Source organism: Centruroides sculpturatus, unplaced genomic scaffold, assembly GCF_000671375.1.
Source record: "Centruroides sculpturatus isolate CEXI.00-Female unplaced genomic scaffold, Cexi_2.0 scaffold252, whole genome shotgun sequence".
NCBI lineage: Eukaryota > Metazoa > Arthropoda > Arachnida > Scorpiones > Buthidae > Centruroides > Centruroides sculpturatus.
The window spans coordinates 465,606-485,787 of NW_019384463.1; the positions used below are offsets into that span (position 1 = coordinate 465,606).

At 34.9% G+C, this 20,182-nt stretch overlaps 1 protein-coding gene and 1 long non-coding RNA gene across 3 annotated transcripts in view; both read left to right on the forward strand.

Moving 5' to 3' along the window:
• Positions 1-4,335: 4,335 nt before the first annotated feature.
• On the forward strand, positions 4,336-7,335 carry LOC111620935. Of its 2 annotated transcripts, XR_002755981.1 has the most exons (5): positions 4,336-4,368; positions 6,598-6,707; positions 6,787-6,821; positions 6,951-6,983; positions 7,088-7,335. It is a non-coding gene; the product is annotated as an uncharacterized LOC111620935 (long non-coding RNA). The 2 variants fall into 2 exon arrangements; XR_002755980.1 differs by lacking the exon at positions 4,336-4,368 and having other exon boundaries at positions 6,583-6,707.
• A 2,951-nt stretch (positions 7,336-10,286) lies between these two features.
• The window catches only part of LOC111620965 (39S ribosomal protein L30, mitochondrial-like), a 19,181-nt gene continuing 9,285 nt past the window's right edge, over positions 10,287-20,182 (forward strand). The window contains exons 1-2 of the mRNA XM_023362991.1: positions 10,287-10,453; positions 13,840-14,085. Of these exons, the coding sequence (XP_023218759.1) occupies positions 10,430-10,453; positions 13,840-14,085 (270 nt within the window). The 5' untranslated portion in view covers positions 10,287-10,429. The remainder of the gene's footprint in view (positions 10,454-13,839; positions 14,086-20,182) is intronic.

Below are 20,182 nucleotides of genomic sequence, written 5' to 3' on the forward strand. Positions count from 1 at the left end.
CACGTTTACGTCATCCCGCGACTCGGTGAACGTGGCGCATCGACTCACGGGAAATTTGTCGAAAACATGGCGGATACGTTTAAAATCGAGGTTTACGAGCGAAGGTAAATAAACAAATTAAACTATTTTAAAGTATTTATAGAATGTTTAATAAGTGTGTGTTGTCGTCGAATTTGTTTAATTTCTTTATTTTTTGTTCTGAGATATTAAACAATATCTCAGAATGGGTAAAGTTTAAGAAACGAAATGTGACAACATAGCTGGCGTATAAAGGGGCATCAATACTATTAAATTTTGGTTCTTAATTAAAGAAGACATAAAAGGGGTCGTGTGCCATATCCTTGAAAAAGTATTAATAAAATTAAAAAATGTCAGCTTGTTCACTGGAATGAAAATAAATGTGAAATTTATTTTCATTCCAGTACATTTCAAACGAACATATGGCAATTCAAACTGTACACACAATTAAAGTATTGGAATATGGTGTGGAAGAGAAGCCAGAGAAAGAAATACGTTTGAAATGGAATCAAAACTAAACAAGTGCATCGAGCAATGGTCAGAAAACTGGCTCTATCTACCTGAGCGATCCATAATTATTAACAAGGCGATTATAGCAAGAATTATTTATAACCTTTATATAACAAATTTAAACAAAAAGATTAAAAAATTAGAGTCCTATTTACAATTATCTATGGCAGAGCACATACGAACCAATGAGCAGGAAAATACTATAATCAAAAACAATAAAGAAAACGGAGGATGGAATATTTGGGATATAAAACACCTTGAAAGTGCCATACAAATTGCAACTATAATAAACTCATTTAAACAAGGCAATCATTCTGTATACCATGTGATTAGTTATATAATAGGTCCGATCTCTAACAAGATCACTGGGTTAGATGAACGTTTACCATTCTTAATCAACAACGATAGAAAGTTTAAAAGATGGCGAGAAATACTGAATAAAATCGTTAAAGAGTATAATAACTTAATAAATAATCATAATAAAACTAGACCGCGCATGTTTTATAATGTGATACATGAACAAGTTCTTAATGAAAATATGGAAGATCCTTCTATTAATTGGCCATTAACCTGGAAGAACATACACAACCTCCCAAACGAATGGTTGGAAACCTCCTGGCGTATTCTCAATAACATTGTACTAAAGAATTCCTCTATAGATATAGGATAAGTAGAAACTCGAACTGTTCTAGATGTGGCCAAACAGAAACTATAGAGTACCTCTTTTATATGTGCGACATAGCTAGATCCATATGGGCATGGATTGCAAAGATCTGGAGAGTAAAAATAATCTGGCAAATAGTTACAGTCGACCCCCGTATAAGATCATTGATTATTCCGTTTTATATGAATTCCATGTTGTACGAGTCACTTTGATTTTACAAATACGTGTACCGGGCTGTGAACGGCTCACGTATTTGTAAAATTTAAGTGACTTGTACAACATGGAATTCATATAAAACGGAATAATCAATGATCTTATACGGGGGTCGACTGTAAATAACAGAAAAAGTTTTCGGTCCCTAACCAATATAATTAGGGGAGACCGGGGCAAGATCGGCATGTTAAGCTTTACTTAAATTTTGTGTAATAAATACTGCTGTAAACTGAAATAAAAGCTTTGCATATTGTCTATTGGAATGTTTTCTTACTATAGAACTGGTTAAAATCAGTTTGGAAATAAAAATAATTAAAATAATTACAACTTTACAAGAAGAGAGAAATTTACGAAGTTGCCCCGGGTATAGGGGCAAGATCGGCAACTTCTCTCTTTTTGTAAAGTTGTAATTATTTTTATTAAAGTTGCCCCTGGTATAGGGGCAATAGGGATANATTCGAGTTTCATTTTCGTGTACAGTATCGTTAGAGCTCTATATTTACAGTATTCGGAGGGCTGTATTACACGTGTACTCGCCTCCAACAGGAGTCAGTATCTGAGGACGAAAGGTCACGTCATTCGGTGTCTCCGCTAGATATACGTGTATAGATTTCCGGCTCAATAATCCGGCATCCTCGCTAATCTGGTACTTCTATGCGCCAGGAATGACCAGATTAGTAAGTGTATTACGATGGTTTTCATTTTAGTTAAAAATTAGTTGAAGATTTATAAAATTTATTTATTTTACATAATGAAAGACTTTTGCATTCATAACGTAAGGCGCGCGAGCAACCTTTATAGTAAAAGCTCACGTAGTATCGTTTTGAAGCGTGACGAAGTCGAAAAAGTGAAACCAGAATAGGCCCAAAGGTTTATAGGGACTGCGGGAAAAATCCTCAGGCTAAATGCTTCAATAGTAGTTTGTAAAATAAAACAAGAGGCTGAATTAAAAATTCTTAGTGACTACAAAACGATGACACCAAATGAGATAAAAAATTTTTTATAGAGGAACAGAAAAAGTTATCCGTGTTAAGCAAAGCAAAATTATATTCAAGGACGATTGGTAACAAATTGAATGTCTCACTATTGATTTTAGTACCCTTATCGTATTGTATAAAATAGTACCTAAAACAATTATAAATAAAGGTTTATAAGTACTCCCTCCTAAGCAATATGGTATGTTTATTCAAATTAATGTAAGAGAGAAAGAATTCTCTCAACAAAATAAATAGTCTGTAACTGAAATACTGTATATCTTTGTACACTAGTATGAAAAAGTGATAAATAATTGTCAAAGTAGTAAAATATGTAAACTGTGTCACGATAATTTAAAATATAACGGCAATACATAAAGCATTTTGTTATAATCTTAAATTCAAATGTAACATATGATACGAGTTCAAAAGTATGTATGAAAGTATATTTCACAAATCCTTCAGATGTAAATATTATAGGAGGGTTTGTGAATTTTGAATTATTATATGTGGTGAAAGTTATCACCTAAGTTTTAAATATGGATGTACGAAAACGAATAATTTTGTAGATTCTCAATACAGCGTGTTGCTGAATTGTATTCTAATAAGCGTTTTTAATAAACTTTAATAAAAAGTCATATCTCTTAATGAATATTTTACTCGTTATTAGCGTTCAAAATTAAAAAAAATAAATAATAATAAATATCTTGTAAAAATTTGAACCATTTCATTTCGTACTTTTGTCGGACCGATTGAAACGAGCGCGGAATTTTTCATTACGTATTCTGTGACGAAACTGACTTTTAGTCTTTTAAATTCAGATACCTAAATAAGGGGGCGGCGAAATTTTTCTCCGCCCCGGACGGCCGACACCCAAGCTACGCCACCGTCAAACGGGGTAAACAAAATCGTGCCCCCCCACACAGTCAAACATCCACGCGTATAGGAAAAAAACCTCGAATCTTTTGCGTATCTCGAAATTTCCAGGTGTCCCGAGTCCAAAAATGTAAAAATTTGGGAGGGGTCATTTTTTGAAAAGTAAAAATTATCGAATACATATTTATATATTACTTAGATGAGTCTTTTAGCTTCGGAATAAAAAGTTTCTACGTTCTATCTTTATTAGAACTGTATTTATCGAATCTTTTATTCTGAGGTCACGCGATGACGTCAGAATTTCCGGGTCTCTTTCGGTAACGAGTCCGCCCTTGGTCGGAGTCGACTCCACAGCCTTGGAAAAAAGTCAAAGGAACCGTGCCTGATGGAAATTTGTAAAGAACGCCCACTAAGGGGTATCCCGGGCTACTAGTCTCTATAAAATACAGTCGCTCGCGCAATTACTGATATTATAACGTATATTTTACGTGGATGCGATACTTGTCGCGTAAGATATAAACAAACGAAGAGCCCAAACGATTGCGGCGCACCGATCGGCAAAACTTGTTTATTACCCTCTACTTTTAAAAGCTAGAACAATAGGCGTTCGGAGACCAGATAATCCTTTGACTCTGGTAATACTTCTACATACGGGGAATTGATGCCGTTACACTTTGCAGATTCTAAGTCGAGGGGGATAGGTCAAATCTGGCGCAGAATAGAATCAAATTTAGTGAAAATTTTACCCTTTATTGGCATTTACAATTTTAAAAAACTTACTCCTATCCGAAAAATAGGGCTTTTACCTATAATAAATATTAATTATTTTTTGAACAAAATCACATAACAGATACTAGTGATGGGTAGGTGGGAAATCCAGTTCCACTTCTGGAAGTGGAACCGCTTAGATGCGGAGCTGCCTAGAGTATTTCCGGAATGAAATCGACAAATAGAAGACGTTATACCTTTGTATGTGGAAAGGGAACAGCGGAAGTGAAACGTGAAATGACGTCACTTCAACAATGTGGTAATAGAGATGGGTTGTTTCGATCCGACACTACACACTTTACTTCTTCATATTGTTGCATAGATTACCAACGTCGATGCCAACACGTAAGTAAGAATTGCAGTTAAACAATAAATTATGCAATAAAAAGTGATATAAAATTTTAACGCTTACGACATTATAAAAGGTTTATCATCTTCCACGATTGTTTTTTTTAAATAATATATTCTTAATCGGATAACATTTGATCATTTGAATATAATCCGGTTCTCTTCTAGTATGATCATCTGTTTTTATGAAAATTTTAGTCGCGTCTCACATTCTATTCTCTCGTTTATTCGAGTTTCATTTTCGTGTACAGTATCGTTAGAGCTCTATATTTACAGTATTCGGAGGGCTGTATTACACGTGTACTCGCCTCCAACAGGAGTCAGTATCTGAGGACGAAAGGTCACGTCATTCGGTGTCTCCGCTAGATATACGTGTATAGATTTCCGGCTCAATAATCCGGCATCCTCGCTAATCTGGTACTTCTATGCGCGAGGAATGACCAGATTAGTAAGTGTATTACGATGGTTTTCATTTTAGTTAAAAATTAGTTGAAGATTTATAAAATTTATTTATTTTACATAATAAAAGACTTTTACATTCATAGCGTAGGGCGCACGAGCAACCTTTATAGTAAAAGCTCACGTAGTATCGTTTTGAAGCGTGACGAAGTCGAAAAAGTGAAACCAGAATAGGCCCAAAGGTTTATAGGGACTGCGGGAAAAATCCTCATCTCCTCCCTCTCCGCAGCAATGGGCAATGATAAATTGCTGGCGTATCGCGTTGCCGTATTTTAAGCAAAACGATATGTATATTATTATCACTTGTTGGAACTTGACGTCAGAACCTCTAACACACAATTTCTAGTTAACAAAAACTTTTATTTAAACACAAAAGGAACATACAAGTCGACCCCCCTATAACACTGTTGATAATTCCATTTTATATGAATTCCATGTTGTACGAGTCACTTAGATTTTACAAATACGTGTGCCGGGCTGTGAACGGCTCACTTATTTGTAAAATCTAAGTGGCTCGTACAACATGGAACTCATATAAAATGGAAAAATCAACAGTGTTATAGGGGGGTCGACTGTATTACAACTTCACACAATCTATCCACGTTCAATGTTGCCATCAATCAACAGATCATAAAAATGTTAATATTTTCCTTATTTTTCAACATCATTTATATCATTTACACCGCTATCATACGTATGTCCTGCAAATATTCTTCTATGGCATTTTTATCAGTTCAACATCCGATACGCTTGCCTAATCTCCGTTGATATTTTTTACTCGAAATAAATAAACCGCGTATACAAAATAATAAAACAGTAAATTAGTGTTTTTTACTTTTTTATTCGCGTGAAATTGCATTTAAAATAATAAAAGCCTCGGTTTTCCTCGTTTTGCATTTCATTTATCCCGAAGTCAACAACTGTATTTATTCAAACTTTGCCTTCTCGAATGTCATTGGACGTTTCTTATTTTTCATCCCGTTTATCTTCTTGCCCGCAGACATTCATTTTAATAAAAAAAAAATTATAAAGAGATCAGCTAGAGCTACCCGAGTCTCCCGGATTCGCCCGGAATTTGGCAAAAGTTTTTAAATTCTGGGACAATCCCAAATCTGGTTTCGTTAAAAAGAACTCCCCTAGGCAGATCGCCCAGGTGATGCGTGCCATAACTGGAACAAAGACGGTCAACTTCTAGGTTATATATTAGTCTCTTTTAATAATTGACACAAAACGAAACCTTTACTGATACGCAACTAAAAGTTTACGTTTCCTCTTTTTATACCACAAAGTTTCTAATATTGCAGGTATAACACTAGTTCCTCATTAAGAGTTTTAGCATTTATAGCCCTATAAGGATGGTAGGCAGTGGGATGTTACTCTATTTTACTACTAAATACTGTACTGTATCGCATCGCGTTCGAAAAAAATAATACGTTAACAAATTATTAAGTTACGTATCGAAAACACTGTCCTTACATAACGTATTATAAAATTTAACAAATATCCGCAACTATTTACTCAAATTTCGATCTTAAATACTAATTAGGAATAAGAAACCAAAACATTTCGTAATACTAAATAATATCAATATTTACATTTATAAATTGGAAAATATTTGAAAAATATAGAACCTAAATCGATTCAAATTATCCGAGTGTGTATTTAAAAATTAAATGTAAAACCGACATAATGTTTTGATCGGGTTTAAATTATTGCGTTTAGTTTCACGGATGTTTTAAGTTACTAAAATACATATATATAAAGCAGAAGTTTGACGGATGCTTGAAAATATCCGTTCTATCGTCGAACCACGATGGCTAAGTTGGTACTCTTCCTTTTCTTCGTTTCCTTATACGCAGCTTTCGCCCAAGCCAGACGTACGTATTTCACAACCTTAGACTTAGACTACCCGACCGAAATACAGGTATCGTTAACCAATTACTTTACTTATTTTAGAATGCGGTTCGTCCGGAGCATCCGGTCTCCCGGGGGTAAGTGTATCGCATTGTCTAAAATATTTAAAATATTTAGAGAAGAATTAAAATAACTATTAAATAGTTTAATGAGTGCTTTATGGAATATTTATACATTTAATTATGCATTTAAAATTGTTCCTTTAGGTCGATACGATGTTTAACGTCGCTCTGGTCGTTGTGAGTATTCAGATTTTGAATATTTTGTATTGTATTTAAGTTTTAAAATGAAATTTAAAATGTATAACGATGATTTAAATTATTGTAAATCTTCTGGTCCACAGGCATTCGGCTGTTTTCACAAATACCTGAGTTTTAAGTGAAATGGAACTGAAACTAGCGATATAAAATTTCAATTTTATAATTTAATCGGTCGATAATTTATTATTTCGTACAGTAGATTGCTTTCGTAATAATTAATCTATTAGATAAAGTTTCAATATTGTCACTTCAAACGTAAGAGATTTTGCTTATTTTAAGGAATCAAAATATGTAAATGTCAAATTACGAATAAAGCGTATTTAAATTATGAGAAGAATTTATGTTTTAATTTTAATACTAAACTTTATTGCCTATATTTTTATGAAGCCTTTTTTTTTTGAAGAACGTTGAGGGGGCGATTAGTAACAATTTATATTTTGGGGGCAAAAAACAATTTTCTGGGCGATATAGTAAAACATTATATTAAGAATAATTAGATATTTTATTCGTTATATCGTACAATAATTAAACAAATAACATTATATTAGTCAATAGTCTATTCGATGCGGTACGAATTTGGCGTTAGCCTCGGTCCTGGACATCGGAATTTTGAAGCGAAGGGGGCGACGATTCGTTAGAGGTTGAGAAACACTGGCCTAGACGAATATAGACCTAAAAACGAGGCCATCTTAGTGTCATCGGAGCAAAGTCCAGAAAGAAAAGAACCCATATTCATACTTAATGTGAATTTATTTAGTATGATATCAGGGGTTTTACAAGTAAGCTGAACAATATACGGCTCAGACCTTACATTTTTTTAAAATTTAAAATGGAATTAATTTAATGAAATTTTTCGTATTTAGTATATAAATACAGTAATACATACGTATGTGTATATAAAAATTAATTTAAATATAAATATTTAAATTAATAACGTTGGTGCGCATCTCTATTTCAATTGGGATGCGTTTTGAAAAAAATTGTAGATCTATAAATTCCCACTGTCGTCCGTCCGTTTGTCTGTCCTTCCTTAATCTCGAGAACACGAAAATCGAGACCAAATATGGAAAGCTTAGGGGCGGATGTCTCGATTAACTACACATAATTCAAAAAGTTCAAAAGAAAGTCTGGTCTAACTGTTAGATAATGACCGGCAGGAGTCTGTCGATTATTATATTTACAATATAAAAAATTATATTTTTTTTAGTACACTATCGACCGCCAAAGTGCCGTCACCGACTCGTTCTAATCCAGACTTTCTCGGCCTTCCATCCACCTTTCCTATGTGTTATATGTATAAACTTTGGCTCGAGTTTGGTTAGATTTGTTAAAATCCGGCAGCCTGCCAATCGTGCTACAAATAATTGGCTAATAATAATCGTGCTACCGTACATCGAATATTCGGTGAGAAACCGATATTCGATGTACGGTACATCGAATATCGGTTTCTCACCGAAATAATATATTATGTAAGAGATATGGTACATTGCAGACCGACTAAAATCGATTTATGTGCGAGTGTCTAGTGTACGTACACTTGCACATAAATCACACGTGTGAAATTCCACTTAATCCATGCCAATTTAAAGCATTTTAATCTTTAAAATTGGCGTTTCTACTTTCCGGGACAAGGATCCAAGGGTCGGATTTGTGGGAAGCTAGTGTTCGGGTTGTTTCGTTGCGTCGAATTATACAGAACGAGGCGCTTGACGTGTAATGCCTGAGCGAGAATTCGAGTAAAGATTAAACGGTGTATGTCTTCGTGTACAGTGATGTTGTGTCCGTGTGTGGTGTGTGATCGAAGAACATCTTTCGGCGTGTCTAAAAACAGAAAATCAGTAAATTACGATACGAGAATAAGATGTGTAGAGGAAAAAAAAACGAAAGAGTTCTTTTTTCGGCGATTTCGGGAAATATTCGTTTCTATTATAAATGGCCAATTCGTCCTCTACGTGGTAAAGTTGAAAGGGAAATCTTTCTCCCTCCCAAATGTTCCTACAAAAAACACAAAAACGGTGAGAAAGCGAGAAATTCATTTATTACCTAAGTTCAACATTATTACCTTTATCAGACAGTCTTTCTTTCCGAACAGTATTACGAGAAGAGCGAAGGACCTGACCTAGCCTAGTCTAACCGGAAGCTCAATCCTCATAACAGCTGCTTGGGAAGAAAAGTCGGCTGAACGTCGCGTCCGGGTGGTCACAATCGGGAGTCAAATCCGTTGTCGTCGACAGATTGTCACGTTCGGGAGGCATGTCCTTGGGTCACGACCGAGTAAGAGAGATCACGTCCGGGAAAAGATGTCGAGTCCGGGTGAAAAGTGTCGAATCCGGTAAGAATGTCGCATCCGGGTCTTCGAAGAAGGGGAAAATCGAAGAGGATCACCGCCTAGGCCGAGGGACCCGCAGCCGTCCGCAGCAACAAAACCACAGACACCGCGGTCCCGAGATTCGGGCGGCTCTCTCCTCCGATTCCTCCCCGTTCCGACTTCGGCGAGGCAGTGGCGTCCATTAGAAAATGTCAACTCGGACGAGCCGTCATTTTCTACATCTTTCGCAGCAAGGTCTGTGGCCGGATGACCCCCGAAGACCTCGGCCAAGTGCGACGGACGCAGAGCGTAGCGTCGCGTAGCTTTAGCGCTCGGACATTGCATTTCAATTAAAAGCAATTTTCGGAATAATTTATTTATTCCCGCAGTTTCGGAGGTCTTTTTCCTTAAACATCTTCGTTACGAGTCAGCTAGAACAGTGAGTAAAGTGTATTTTGCATATTCAATACAAGAGTTTTTTGAAATCTGACTGTATTCGCATCAAATCGTTTCGATGACAGTGGCTGTATGAGTAGACATTGTTTTTCATTATCTTATAATTTATAAAACCGTTCATTTTACAGCCTAATGCCAATCTTTCGGCAATAAATTTTGTTCATATAACTTTGAATTCTCAGAAAATACAGTACACGTGGTTCGAGCATTAATCACCGTAATCTTTACACGGCGCTCCGACATTCTGGCCAAAATTCAAAATGATTAAAAATTTTGCTGAATTAAATTATAATTAAACCTTTGTTTGCGGTAAAGTGTTCCCGTACTCGTACAATTACCTGGACTATTTCGCTAATCGAAATAACTCCCATAGAAATTAATTCAGATAATAAACATTTTCCGAGTGTCCTCATTACACCGCCATATTGAATTTTCCCCGAATCCATGGCGGCGCAACGTAAAGCAATGAGAGCGTTGTCTCATATATAATATTAAATCTATAATTTTTATCAGATGCTCACTAATATATCCTGTCTTATATTTTAAAAAATATATTTTATCGAACATAGTCACTTTATTCTAGTTGATAAATTTTCTAATTGAAAAATGTCACCTTTTAATTTGATGGCAACACTGTAACAGACATCGAAACAGACGAGACATGAGTGTTTTTTCGCTCCGTAGTGTAAGTAATATTTAATTTCGTTAATAATTGATTAAATAACATAGAATGTCTCCGGCTCTTGTCATATCGAGTTTATTATAGCACTTATCACATAAATTGTATTAAATTTGCAATGACATTTCGATGTAATTCACAATTTACATGTTTATAAATTGAATCTTGATAGAATTTTAGTTTTGACGACGTTTCTCTCGTAATAAATAGATGTTGAGAACGTTTATTAATCGGAAATTTACGTCTCCTTTCAGAGGGATTTACTCAAAGCGGCAACGCTTTCGTAAATGAATACATTTAGCGTACAACCTCAAAACAGTAAATACATGTTTTACTCCAATACAAAAACTGGATAATCGTATAAAAACTTCAATAAAACCAAATTTACGCAAAATTCGTAATTACTTAATGAAAACACACAAACAAACAAACCTTTTCGATGGGTTTGAGCTACCGTGATTGTGATAAAGGTGCGATTATGCAGACGCGAGTGAGAATATGTGGCAAGAAGAGGCGAGATGCGATAAATATCAAACCTTGTCGGATATTTGCGAGAATCGAAAATTCACTCTCGGCGGTGATATTTCTCGCTTCTCGCTTGCGCGTGGTCTTTGTTTGCGAGAACTCTATCGCTCGCTACTAAATTTGTGTCTGTGTAATCTCACCCTAAGAGTAGTGTTTGAAAATGGGGCAAAATTTGAGCATCGGTTTATAAATATTGAGGAGGTGCGGTGTGATTGGGTGCTAGCGTGGTAAGGTGGAGATAACGTCCGGTCTGGTGGTGCCGTCTCGATATTTAAAACTCGACGTTTAAATTTTGTTTTATTTTTCGACGCTGCTCTTATCCCGATGACGATAGCTTAAAGCCATTAAATTAAAAACGTTTGTTTTTCCATTAAATTGTCACAAATTTTGCTGGAGATTTGGTTTTATTGGGGTTTTATATAATGTACGTATGTTGTATTTAGATATATAAAATGATAAAGATACTATCAGATCACATGAGAGGTTAAAAAAATGGCAGATTCCCTACCTCGAGATCAAGCGACAAACATTTAAGAAAATGTATAAGACAAAGCATTTTTTATTTGAGTGTATGAAGTTTCAATTAAAAAAAAGTGCTAAATTGCAAATCTTTTGCACATTCAACATATTAACATGTTAGAAAAAAAGATGTAAATCACTAGTGAGCATATATTTGCCTTTCTTTGCTTAGATTATCAATTAAAGGCTGTTGGTACTGGTAACAATAATTTTCCAGATAGTGCACTAAATGGCATTGTCCTTTGTTATATTCTATTGGATTGAATCTTAGCTGAATCCTCTCAACTTTAAGATAGTTTGAGTCAGAATATCATTTGTTATTCTGCAGTTGTGCTTTCTAACTTGGTGTGAATCCAAGAATAGAGCTGAGAATAAGCAAAAGTTAGACTTGATGATGAGGTCCTTAGTGTATTAGATTACAATTGATAAAATAATAATTTTCCCACATTTTTTCATTGAGAATGGGATCCTTTCTTTTTTAATAAGATCTTAATAAAATGCATTTTTTTCTGTTTTAAATCCATAACCAAGACCAATGGTATTTTTTTATTGATGAATAAATGCAGCTGAAATTTCTTTCTTAATTGCTTAAGTTAGACTAAAGTGAATTTGAGACTCAAACAGAGGATGACTATTTCTTTGAATAAAAAGTTTTAATGAATTTTTTGTACTGGATGCGAGTGTATTTAAAAATTCAAGAGGTACAGGCAGTGGTGAAAGGATTAAGAATCACTACCTCAGTCTAACCCAGACATGGCCAACACACGGTCTGTCTAATGAATTTATGTGGCCCATGATTAATCTTTTAATATTAGCTACTCAAGTCTGAATAGCTCGATGAAAAATTCTGAAGACTAAAAAAAAAAAAAATCAACAACTCACTATGCATTTAGAGTTAACCCTCCATTACAAATCTCATCAGTACAGCGTAGAATGTTGATAAAGCATGATAATGTGAAAAATGTATCTGTAATCTCTATGTGCAGTACAATTTAGTCTCTATGTGGTGACACCACAATGAGATCTCGCACCACCTCAAAATCTTCCTAGGGCATCCTCTGGTTCGGCCCATGGAAAAAGTTTTCTTTCCAATTTGGCCCAGGGGCAAAAACTATTGGCCACCCCTGGTCTTATTACACACTTATTAAGAAGATACAATCTAAATTAAATTATCCTCTAGTTACTACATACATGTGGGTCTTCGTTTATAAGAAGAACGATAAATTTTCTGAGCAGAACAGATGGCTATAAATGGCTAACACATTACTATATTTAGAGAATCATAGAAATAAATTAAGCCAATCAACATTTTTGTTGATGTAACATGGAAGTAAATGTATAAGATGAAAGAATGTAAATGAGATATCATATCCATCAAAATTATAATGAAACTAACAGTTGTTTTTGACAAGAATGTTGAACTGTAGTGGAAAGATTCCAAGAATGTTGGTAAAGAATTGAGTAAGGCATGAAAACTTTAGATTTACAGAATAGGTAGGAAAACAAATGTTTAAAATACAAGAAATGCTGATTGTTTTATCGTAGATTGAGTCAGAATATTAAATTAAATTGCCATATTGATATACTAGCAGATCAGCCCAGCATTGCTCGGGTAAAAAGTAACAATAGTGAAGATTAAGATTATTAGATTATAGCTGATCTTACTTGTTTTCACTGGGTAAACGAATTAGATCTCTCTGTTCCAAGACTAATTAGAGAATTTTTAGATGAGTCTAAAAATATGTTTGATTTCCCACAAAAACACAAAAAAACCACATCTAAAATAGTATAGAAGCCAAGTTCTTCATGGTAATCCATAACCTTCTTTCTCTCCCTCTGTGGGGAGAATTTCCAAAAATCACTTCTTAGTGTACATTCTCATGACGTATCCTAACTGTGTACCAAATTTCAACTTTCAACTCCTAACCGTTTGGGCTCTGCGCTTATTATTATTATTATCGACCCGTCTGAATTATACAAATTATTCAAATACAGTCCATGATTAAATAGCTTGGGACCAGAAATGGTCTGGTTTTCTGGGGGACACAGACTAAATATATATTTAAAATATAAAATAAACAATAGAAAGTAAAAAACAAAACTGTTTTAATACATTGTATGCCCAAAACTGGTGTGGCACATATGCCACAAAACCAAAAAGCAGCAGCCATGCATCAAATTAGCCAGTTCCTGATAATTCTGATTTTCTGGAAACTGGATATTTCGTCCAGTACTATATGAAAATAAGTTTAAATTTAATTATTGAATAATAAATTTCAAATTTAAATTAAAAATTTTTCAAATACATTAATAATTTATGTGTAATATAATAGAAAATTTACTTCTAGGTTGGACTACTTGCTGCTTTCATTAAAAATTGCAGCTCAAAACATGTCAGTGCGTCATATTGCACGAGACCGAAAAAATTTCATGAAGAAATATTTGATAAAGTGAGAGAAGCAAGGAGAAAAGCTGAGGATAAGTCTTTTGAACCCTCGAAACTATTCATGGTAAAGAGGCTCAAAACTCTTACAGGCCTTCCATATTGGGAAAAATTGTTGTTAAGAAGGATAGGATTGGAAAATCATTATCCGGTAAGAAAATCTTCTTGTAGTTAGTGTTGTAATTTTCATATTTCTACACTATATATGTACAGAATATAGACAAAAGCATTGCAATGTTTTTGTCTATATCCTTGTGTATACACAAAAGTGTCTTTAGAATCCAATAACTTTTAGAGAAATGCAAATTGGGAAGTGGGATTAAGCATCTATTTCACCTTCAGTAATCTAGCCAACAGTCTGATATTTAAGAATCATTTATTCGTATTTAACAATATAAACTGTCCAACAACTATTTAATTTTATTTTCTAGTAGCAAACATGATTCTGATGTGGAGATTAAACTACTGCCAGTTTCTTAGCAAACCAAATTAACAACTTTTTTGTTTAAAAATTTGGCAGTCAAATAAGTAGGCGATACTATTTTTGATTCTTGAAAATTGGCATCCTTTTAGACATTTGCATTCCAGTAAAAATAATTTAGAAATATTATTGCCAAATTTACACATAAATCTCTGAATTTTGCACCAGTTACAGTTGCTTCTTAGGAGCACAGTTTTAGTTAAATTAATCATAAGTAGTGAAAGAAAATTCAGAAATTTGTTTGTGATATTCCAGTTTAGTTTTATTGTTGATGTGATGCATATAGTTTTTGGATATTTCCTATTTTGTGAATAGTATTTCATTCTCATTTTCATATTTGTTTTAACAGAATATAGATTTGTACTGAAGAAGAGTTTCTTCAATACAAACCTTCAGTATCCATTCCTCTTTCATATTTAAATTTATAAGATCTGATTGGTTTCAAGATAATTACCTGAAGAACTTTATTTGCTTTTGGTTTTCTTTCTTATTATGTATCAAATGGTCTTACTTTTACCTCTTCTTTGTATCACTCATTCTCCTCTGTTTTGTTTATGTTGAAAGAGGACTAAGATTGATGTTTTTCAGTGGGTCTCTGCACGATTTCATGCTGTTCCTCAAACATCAAAGCAGAAGAGCACAGCAAGAATATAGCTTACCTACAGTTTATTTATGTTTATTATAAATCTATGAAAGTCATATTTCTGTTTATTTATTTTTTAATGGAAATATCATTTAATATTTTTTTACTGTAAAATATTACATCTTCATACATATTTGTATGAAGATGTAATAAACACAGTATCTTCATACATATTTGTATGAAGATACTGTGTTTATTTTTTCAACCGAGAGGTGCTATGGTGCTTACTTACTGCCAGCCTCAATCTGGGTAATATGCAATGTGGGAGGAGATTGATATAAATTATCTCACTCTAGTTTGCGTTGTCTGTTCTGTGGTGCTTTCTCCTGTTTTTTGATTTAAAAAAGACAACTGTTCTGTTTGATAGCTTAGTGAATGTTTCCTTCCTTCGTCCCAGAAGCTCATCGAAGTTTTTCAATCCTTATTTAAGACTTTCTTTCACTTACAGATAGAATAAAATATTTGGGGCAGTTAATTTATTTTGTTTGACTATCAAATTGTTGTCTAGGAACTGACCCTGCTTCCAAGAAATACATTTTCCTTCATATTGTCTTTTTTCCCTATTACAACTATTAACCACTTTTATTTTCTTTTTCCAACAGTCTAATCACTGATTTTTGAAATAACATTGAAGAAATTGTTCTAGATTTTTTGCTTTAAAAAAGTTTTTTCAACATGTTATCAAAAGAAATTGATGATAAAATTCTACTTTGATGATAACTATAAATTGTCATTAACACAAACTCATCCATTATGTGACAGATAAGACTCAAATCATGTATATTTTAAAACATTTTTTGTGTAAGTTAAAGTTTTAATGAGATTATCAGCACAAAACCTTTCTCACTAATTTCTAGCCGTATTAACAGGAGTACAAATGTTTTTGGCCTTCTTAATAGGCCTTCCTCGGGTACACTGTGGAGCGTCGGTTAGAAGAAGTTTAAATGCTGCCAATGTTTACCCAGTCGTCTTACCAGTGACGTCATCGTCGATGATAGGTATAGACGATACCGAGGGCGAAGAATACATACTTTTGGTAAAGAAGGGAGGTGTGCAGATAGGATACTTGCTAAAGTTGGGGGAAAAAATAACATACTTTTGGTAAAGAAGGGAGGTGTGCAGATAGGATACTTGCTAAAGTTGGGGAAAAAAATTCTTAAAATAAGTGTGCTACGTACAGGAGATGCACACTCACTACAGGGGGTTAGTGGGGAGTGACGTCATAGTCGAGGCCATAAATATTCAATGATACAGTAAGAAGAGGCGTGCGAACGACCGTGAATGGGAAGGGTAACCCCCTTCCCATCCACGGTCGTTCGCACAGTTATCCTCCGTTTAAGTGATCTATTGGTTGAGCCAATGTATCAACCAATGGCTCAACCAACAGATCACTTAAACAGAGGATAACTGAGCACAAGTACGACGCATACAACAAAAAATTCACTTCCACCCTTGCCCAGTTTGCAAGCGAACCTGGTATAATGACCAAATGGGAGGAGGCGAGGATTACTATTCCTATGCACGACCACACCAAGCTAAGAACAGTCGAGACAATTGAAATATTTAAGCAATCCCTCAAAGACGGTTGTATCAACAGCAGAGATGCGGACTCGCTCTCCTCCGCTTGGAAATCATTCTTCGACAACCCTTGAAATGAATAGACCATCCCACCCTCACCGCGTGCAACTGTTAGTGCTCTTTTTTACTTGTCGCGTTTATTTCCCATTCTGCCTTCCAATCGTAACCCCCTTCCCATCCACGGTCATTCGCACGCCTCTTCTTACTGTATCGTTGAATATGTATGGCCTCAACTATGACGTCACTCCCCACTAACCCCCTGTAGTGAGTGTGCATCTTCTATACGTAGCGCGCTTATTTTAAGAATTTTTTTCCCCAACTATAGCAAGTATCCTATCTGCACACCTCCCTTCTTTACCAAAAGTATGTATTCTTTGCCCTCGGTATCGTCTATACCTATCATCGACGATGATGTCACTGGTAAGACGATACCTGGGTAAACATTGGCAAGTTATCCTCCGTTTAAGTGATCTATTGGTTGAGCCAATGTATCAACCAATGGCTCAACCAACAGATCACTTAAACAGAGGATAACTGAGCACAAGTACGACGCATACAACAAAAAATTCACTTCCACCCTTGCCCAGTTTGCAAGCGAACCTGGTATAATGACCAAATGGGAGGAGGCGAGGATTACTATTCCTATGCACGACCACACCAAGCTAAGAACAGTCGAGACAATTGAAATATTTAAGCAATCCCTCAAAGACGGTTGTATCAACAGCAGAGATGCGGACTCGCTCTCCTCCGCTTGGAAATCATTCTTCGACAACCCTTGAAATGAATAGACCATCCCACCCTCACCGCGTGCAACTGTTAGCGCTCTTTTTTACTTGTCGCGTTTATTTCCCATTCTGCCTTCCAATCGTAACCCCCTTCCCATCCACGGTCATTCGCACGCCTCTTCTTACTGTATCGTTGAATATGTATGGCCTCAACTATGACGTCACTCCCCACTAACCCCCTGTAGTGAGTGTGCATCTCCTATACGTAGCGCGCTTATTTTAAGAATTTTTTTCCCCAACTATAGCAAGTATCCTATCTGCACACCTCCCTTCTTTACCAAAAGTATGTATTCTTTGCCCTCGGTATCGTCTATACCTATCATCGACGATGATGTCACTGGTAAGACGATACCTGGGTAAACATTGGCATCATTTAAACTTCTTCTAACCGACGCTCCACAGTGTACCCGAGGAAGGCCTATTAAGAAGGCCAAAAACGTTTGTACTCCTGTTAATACGGCTAGAAATTAGTGAGAAAGGTTTTGTGCTGATAATCATAGAAATAGTTCTAGCTACATATGCATATTTTAATGAGATACAGTAATACCTCAATTTTCATTAGTGTCAGTTTTCGTTGGTTTTTTCTGCAGAAAATTTGATTAGTGTCGCTTGCCTCAGATTTTATCGGCGTGCCCGTGTGGCCTCGCTACTAATTTTGCAAAAACAAAGAGCAACCCACGCATTTTCCTGCTCAGTGTGGTGTTTCTCATTGTGTGAGCATTACCCTGTGCATCTAGCCAAACAATTCCATTGCTTTCTTTTCTTTTTAGCTCCATCATGGGACCAAAGAAAGTTTCCAGAGCCAGCAGCCCTTTGAATCAGAGGCGTAGCTACCGTGAAGCAATTGGAGCAAACTGCTCCAGTCACACGAAACATGAGGGCGCAAAGTTATAAAGGGCAAAATAAAAACTTGTAAAAACATTTGTAAAAAAGTTTTTGGATGTAATAATTAATCAATTGACTATTAGATTTGAAACCATTTGACAATTATGTACACTTTTCAAGTGCTTTTTGCCTGCATATCTTGTGTCATCTGATAAAAATATTCTGAAACAATCATAATTGTTACAATCGGCATATTCGCCTAGTTTTGGACCTCAACTGCTTTGATTTAAAATGTGTTTTTATAGTCAGGTAAAAGAAATTACTTCTATAAGCGAAGTTGCTGAACTACTTTTATTTCACACCGCAGCCTCAAATAGGTTCTCTGACATTATTGCAGCAAGCCTCATTTTTTAAACTTTATGGGCGATGACAAAGAAGTTTTTCAAAACTAAAATGAATCAAAGCTTACTTAAGAAGCAGCACACCATCACAACACCGTCTTAACTCTGGTTACTATATCCAGGGACGGATCTACATAAAAACTAATAGGGCTTAAGTCCTGGGCCTCCAAGTCTCAAGGTCCCACAAAAATTGATTATCATAAATTTTTAATACTTTTTCATAAACAATGAGCATTTATCGTATAGTAAAAAATAGTTAATATTAATAATAATGATAATTTATAGTATTATTTGTATTAACAAAAAATGGGTTCCCGTTGGACTTCAATAAGCACTATGCCCCGAAAAACCTAGATCCGCCCCTCACTATATCAATTGAAAAAACAATCGCTTGTCAACTTGATCTGAAGAAAGTGATTGATCAATTTGCAAACGAAAAAGCGAGAAAACAATTTTGAAGTTTTTTAATGTATTATGTATTTCTTATAAAACTAAACTTGCTTGCATTTTGTCAATACAGTTTCTATAATATGTAGTAAATATTATTAGGTACTCTGTATTTAAACAATTATATTTTGTTTTATCATTATATTTAGGATGTGGCTATTTATACATACTGACTGTATGTTTCTATATTCCGGCCAGATACTGACTGTATGCGCTATTATTACAATTAATATTTTGATAATAACTACACAATTTTAAATAATTATAGTTTTATTCATTAAAGTTCAGTTACAATGTTGTTCAGACATAAAAAACTGACACAGAAACTGGAACTAAATATCCAAACAACTACTTCACACCTAAGTGATAATTCCAGCACATGAACGATAAAAAATTTTAATGTTCTAACGTTGGCCGTCTTTCAGAGGCCCTCGTCAGGAAAATATTACAATGAACAGAAAAACAGTTTTTTCTAACAATTTTCGAACAAAGCTGTGTTCTAATTTTTTAACATTTAAACGATTTTTGAATATCAAAATCGTTCCGTATTACAACGTATAAATAAAATAATTATAAATAAAAATACAAATAAATATACTAAAAATACATAAAAATAACTGGTGTTAATATACAAAAATAAATAATATATACGTTGGTGGTAATACATTCATTGTTAAACGATAGCCCGAAGTACAAACGATGTGCGATATGGAAAAATTATTTCCTTAAAAAACTCAAATTTATGTTTTGTGGCTTTGTAAATAATATTTCCACGACTGTGGAACAGGGATATTGTCGGTGTTGATGCAATTTCCCTTCATTTCCGCTTTATAAATTTCAATAGCCTCCAACGAACGTAATTCGTGTCGGTCAAATGCCCTGTGTAAAAGTGTAGCTTCCTTCCAACAAGGAGAAACCCCGGGTTCGGTAGCATACTGGGCTAGTGCAGTATTATACCTCCCCTTGGATACATCATACATGTGGTCTCTTACCCTAGCCTCTAGAGACCGATACGTGGACCCGATGTACGTTATACGTCTATTGAAGCGACTGTCTTGCAATGGAATGCGGTACACTCCTGGCGCTTT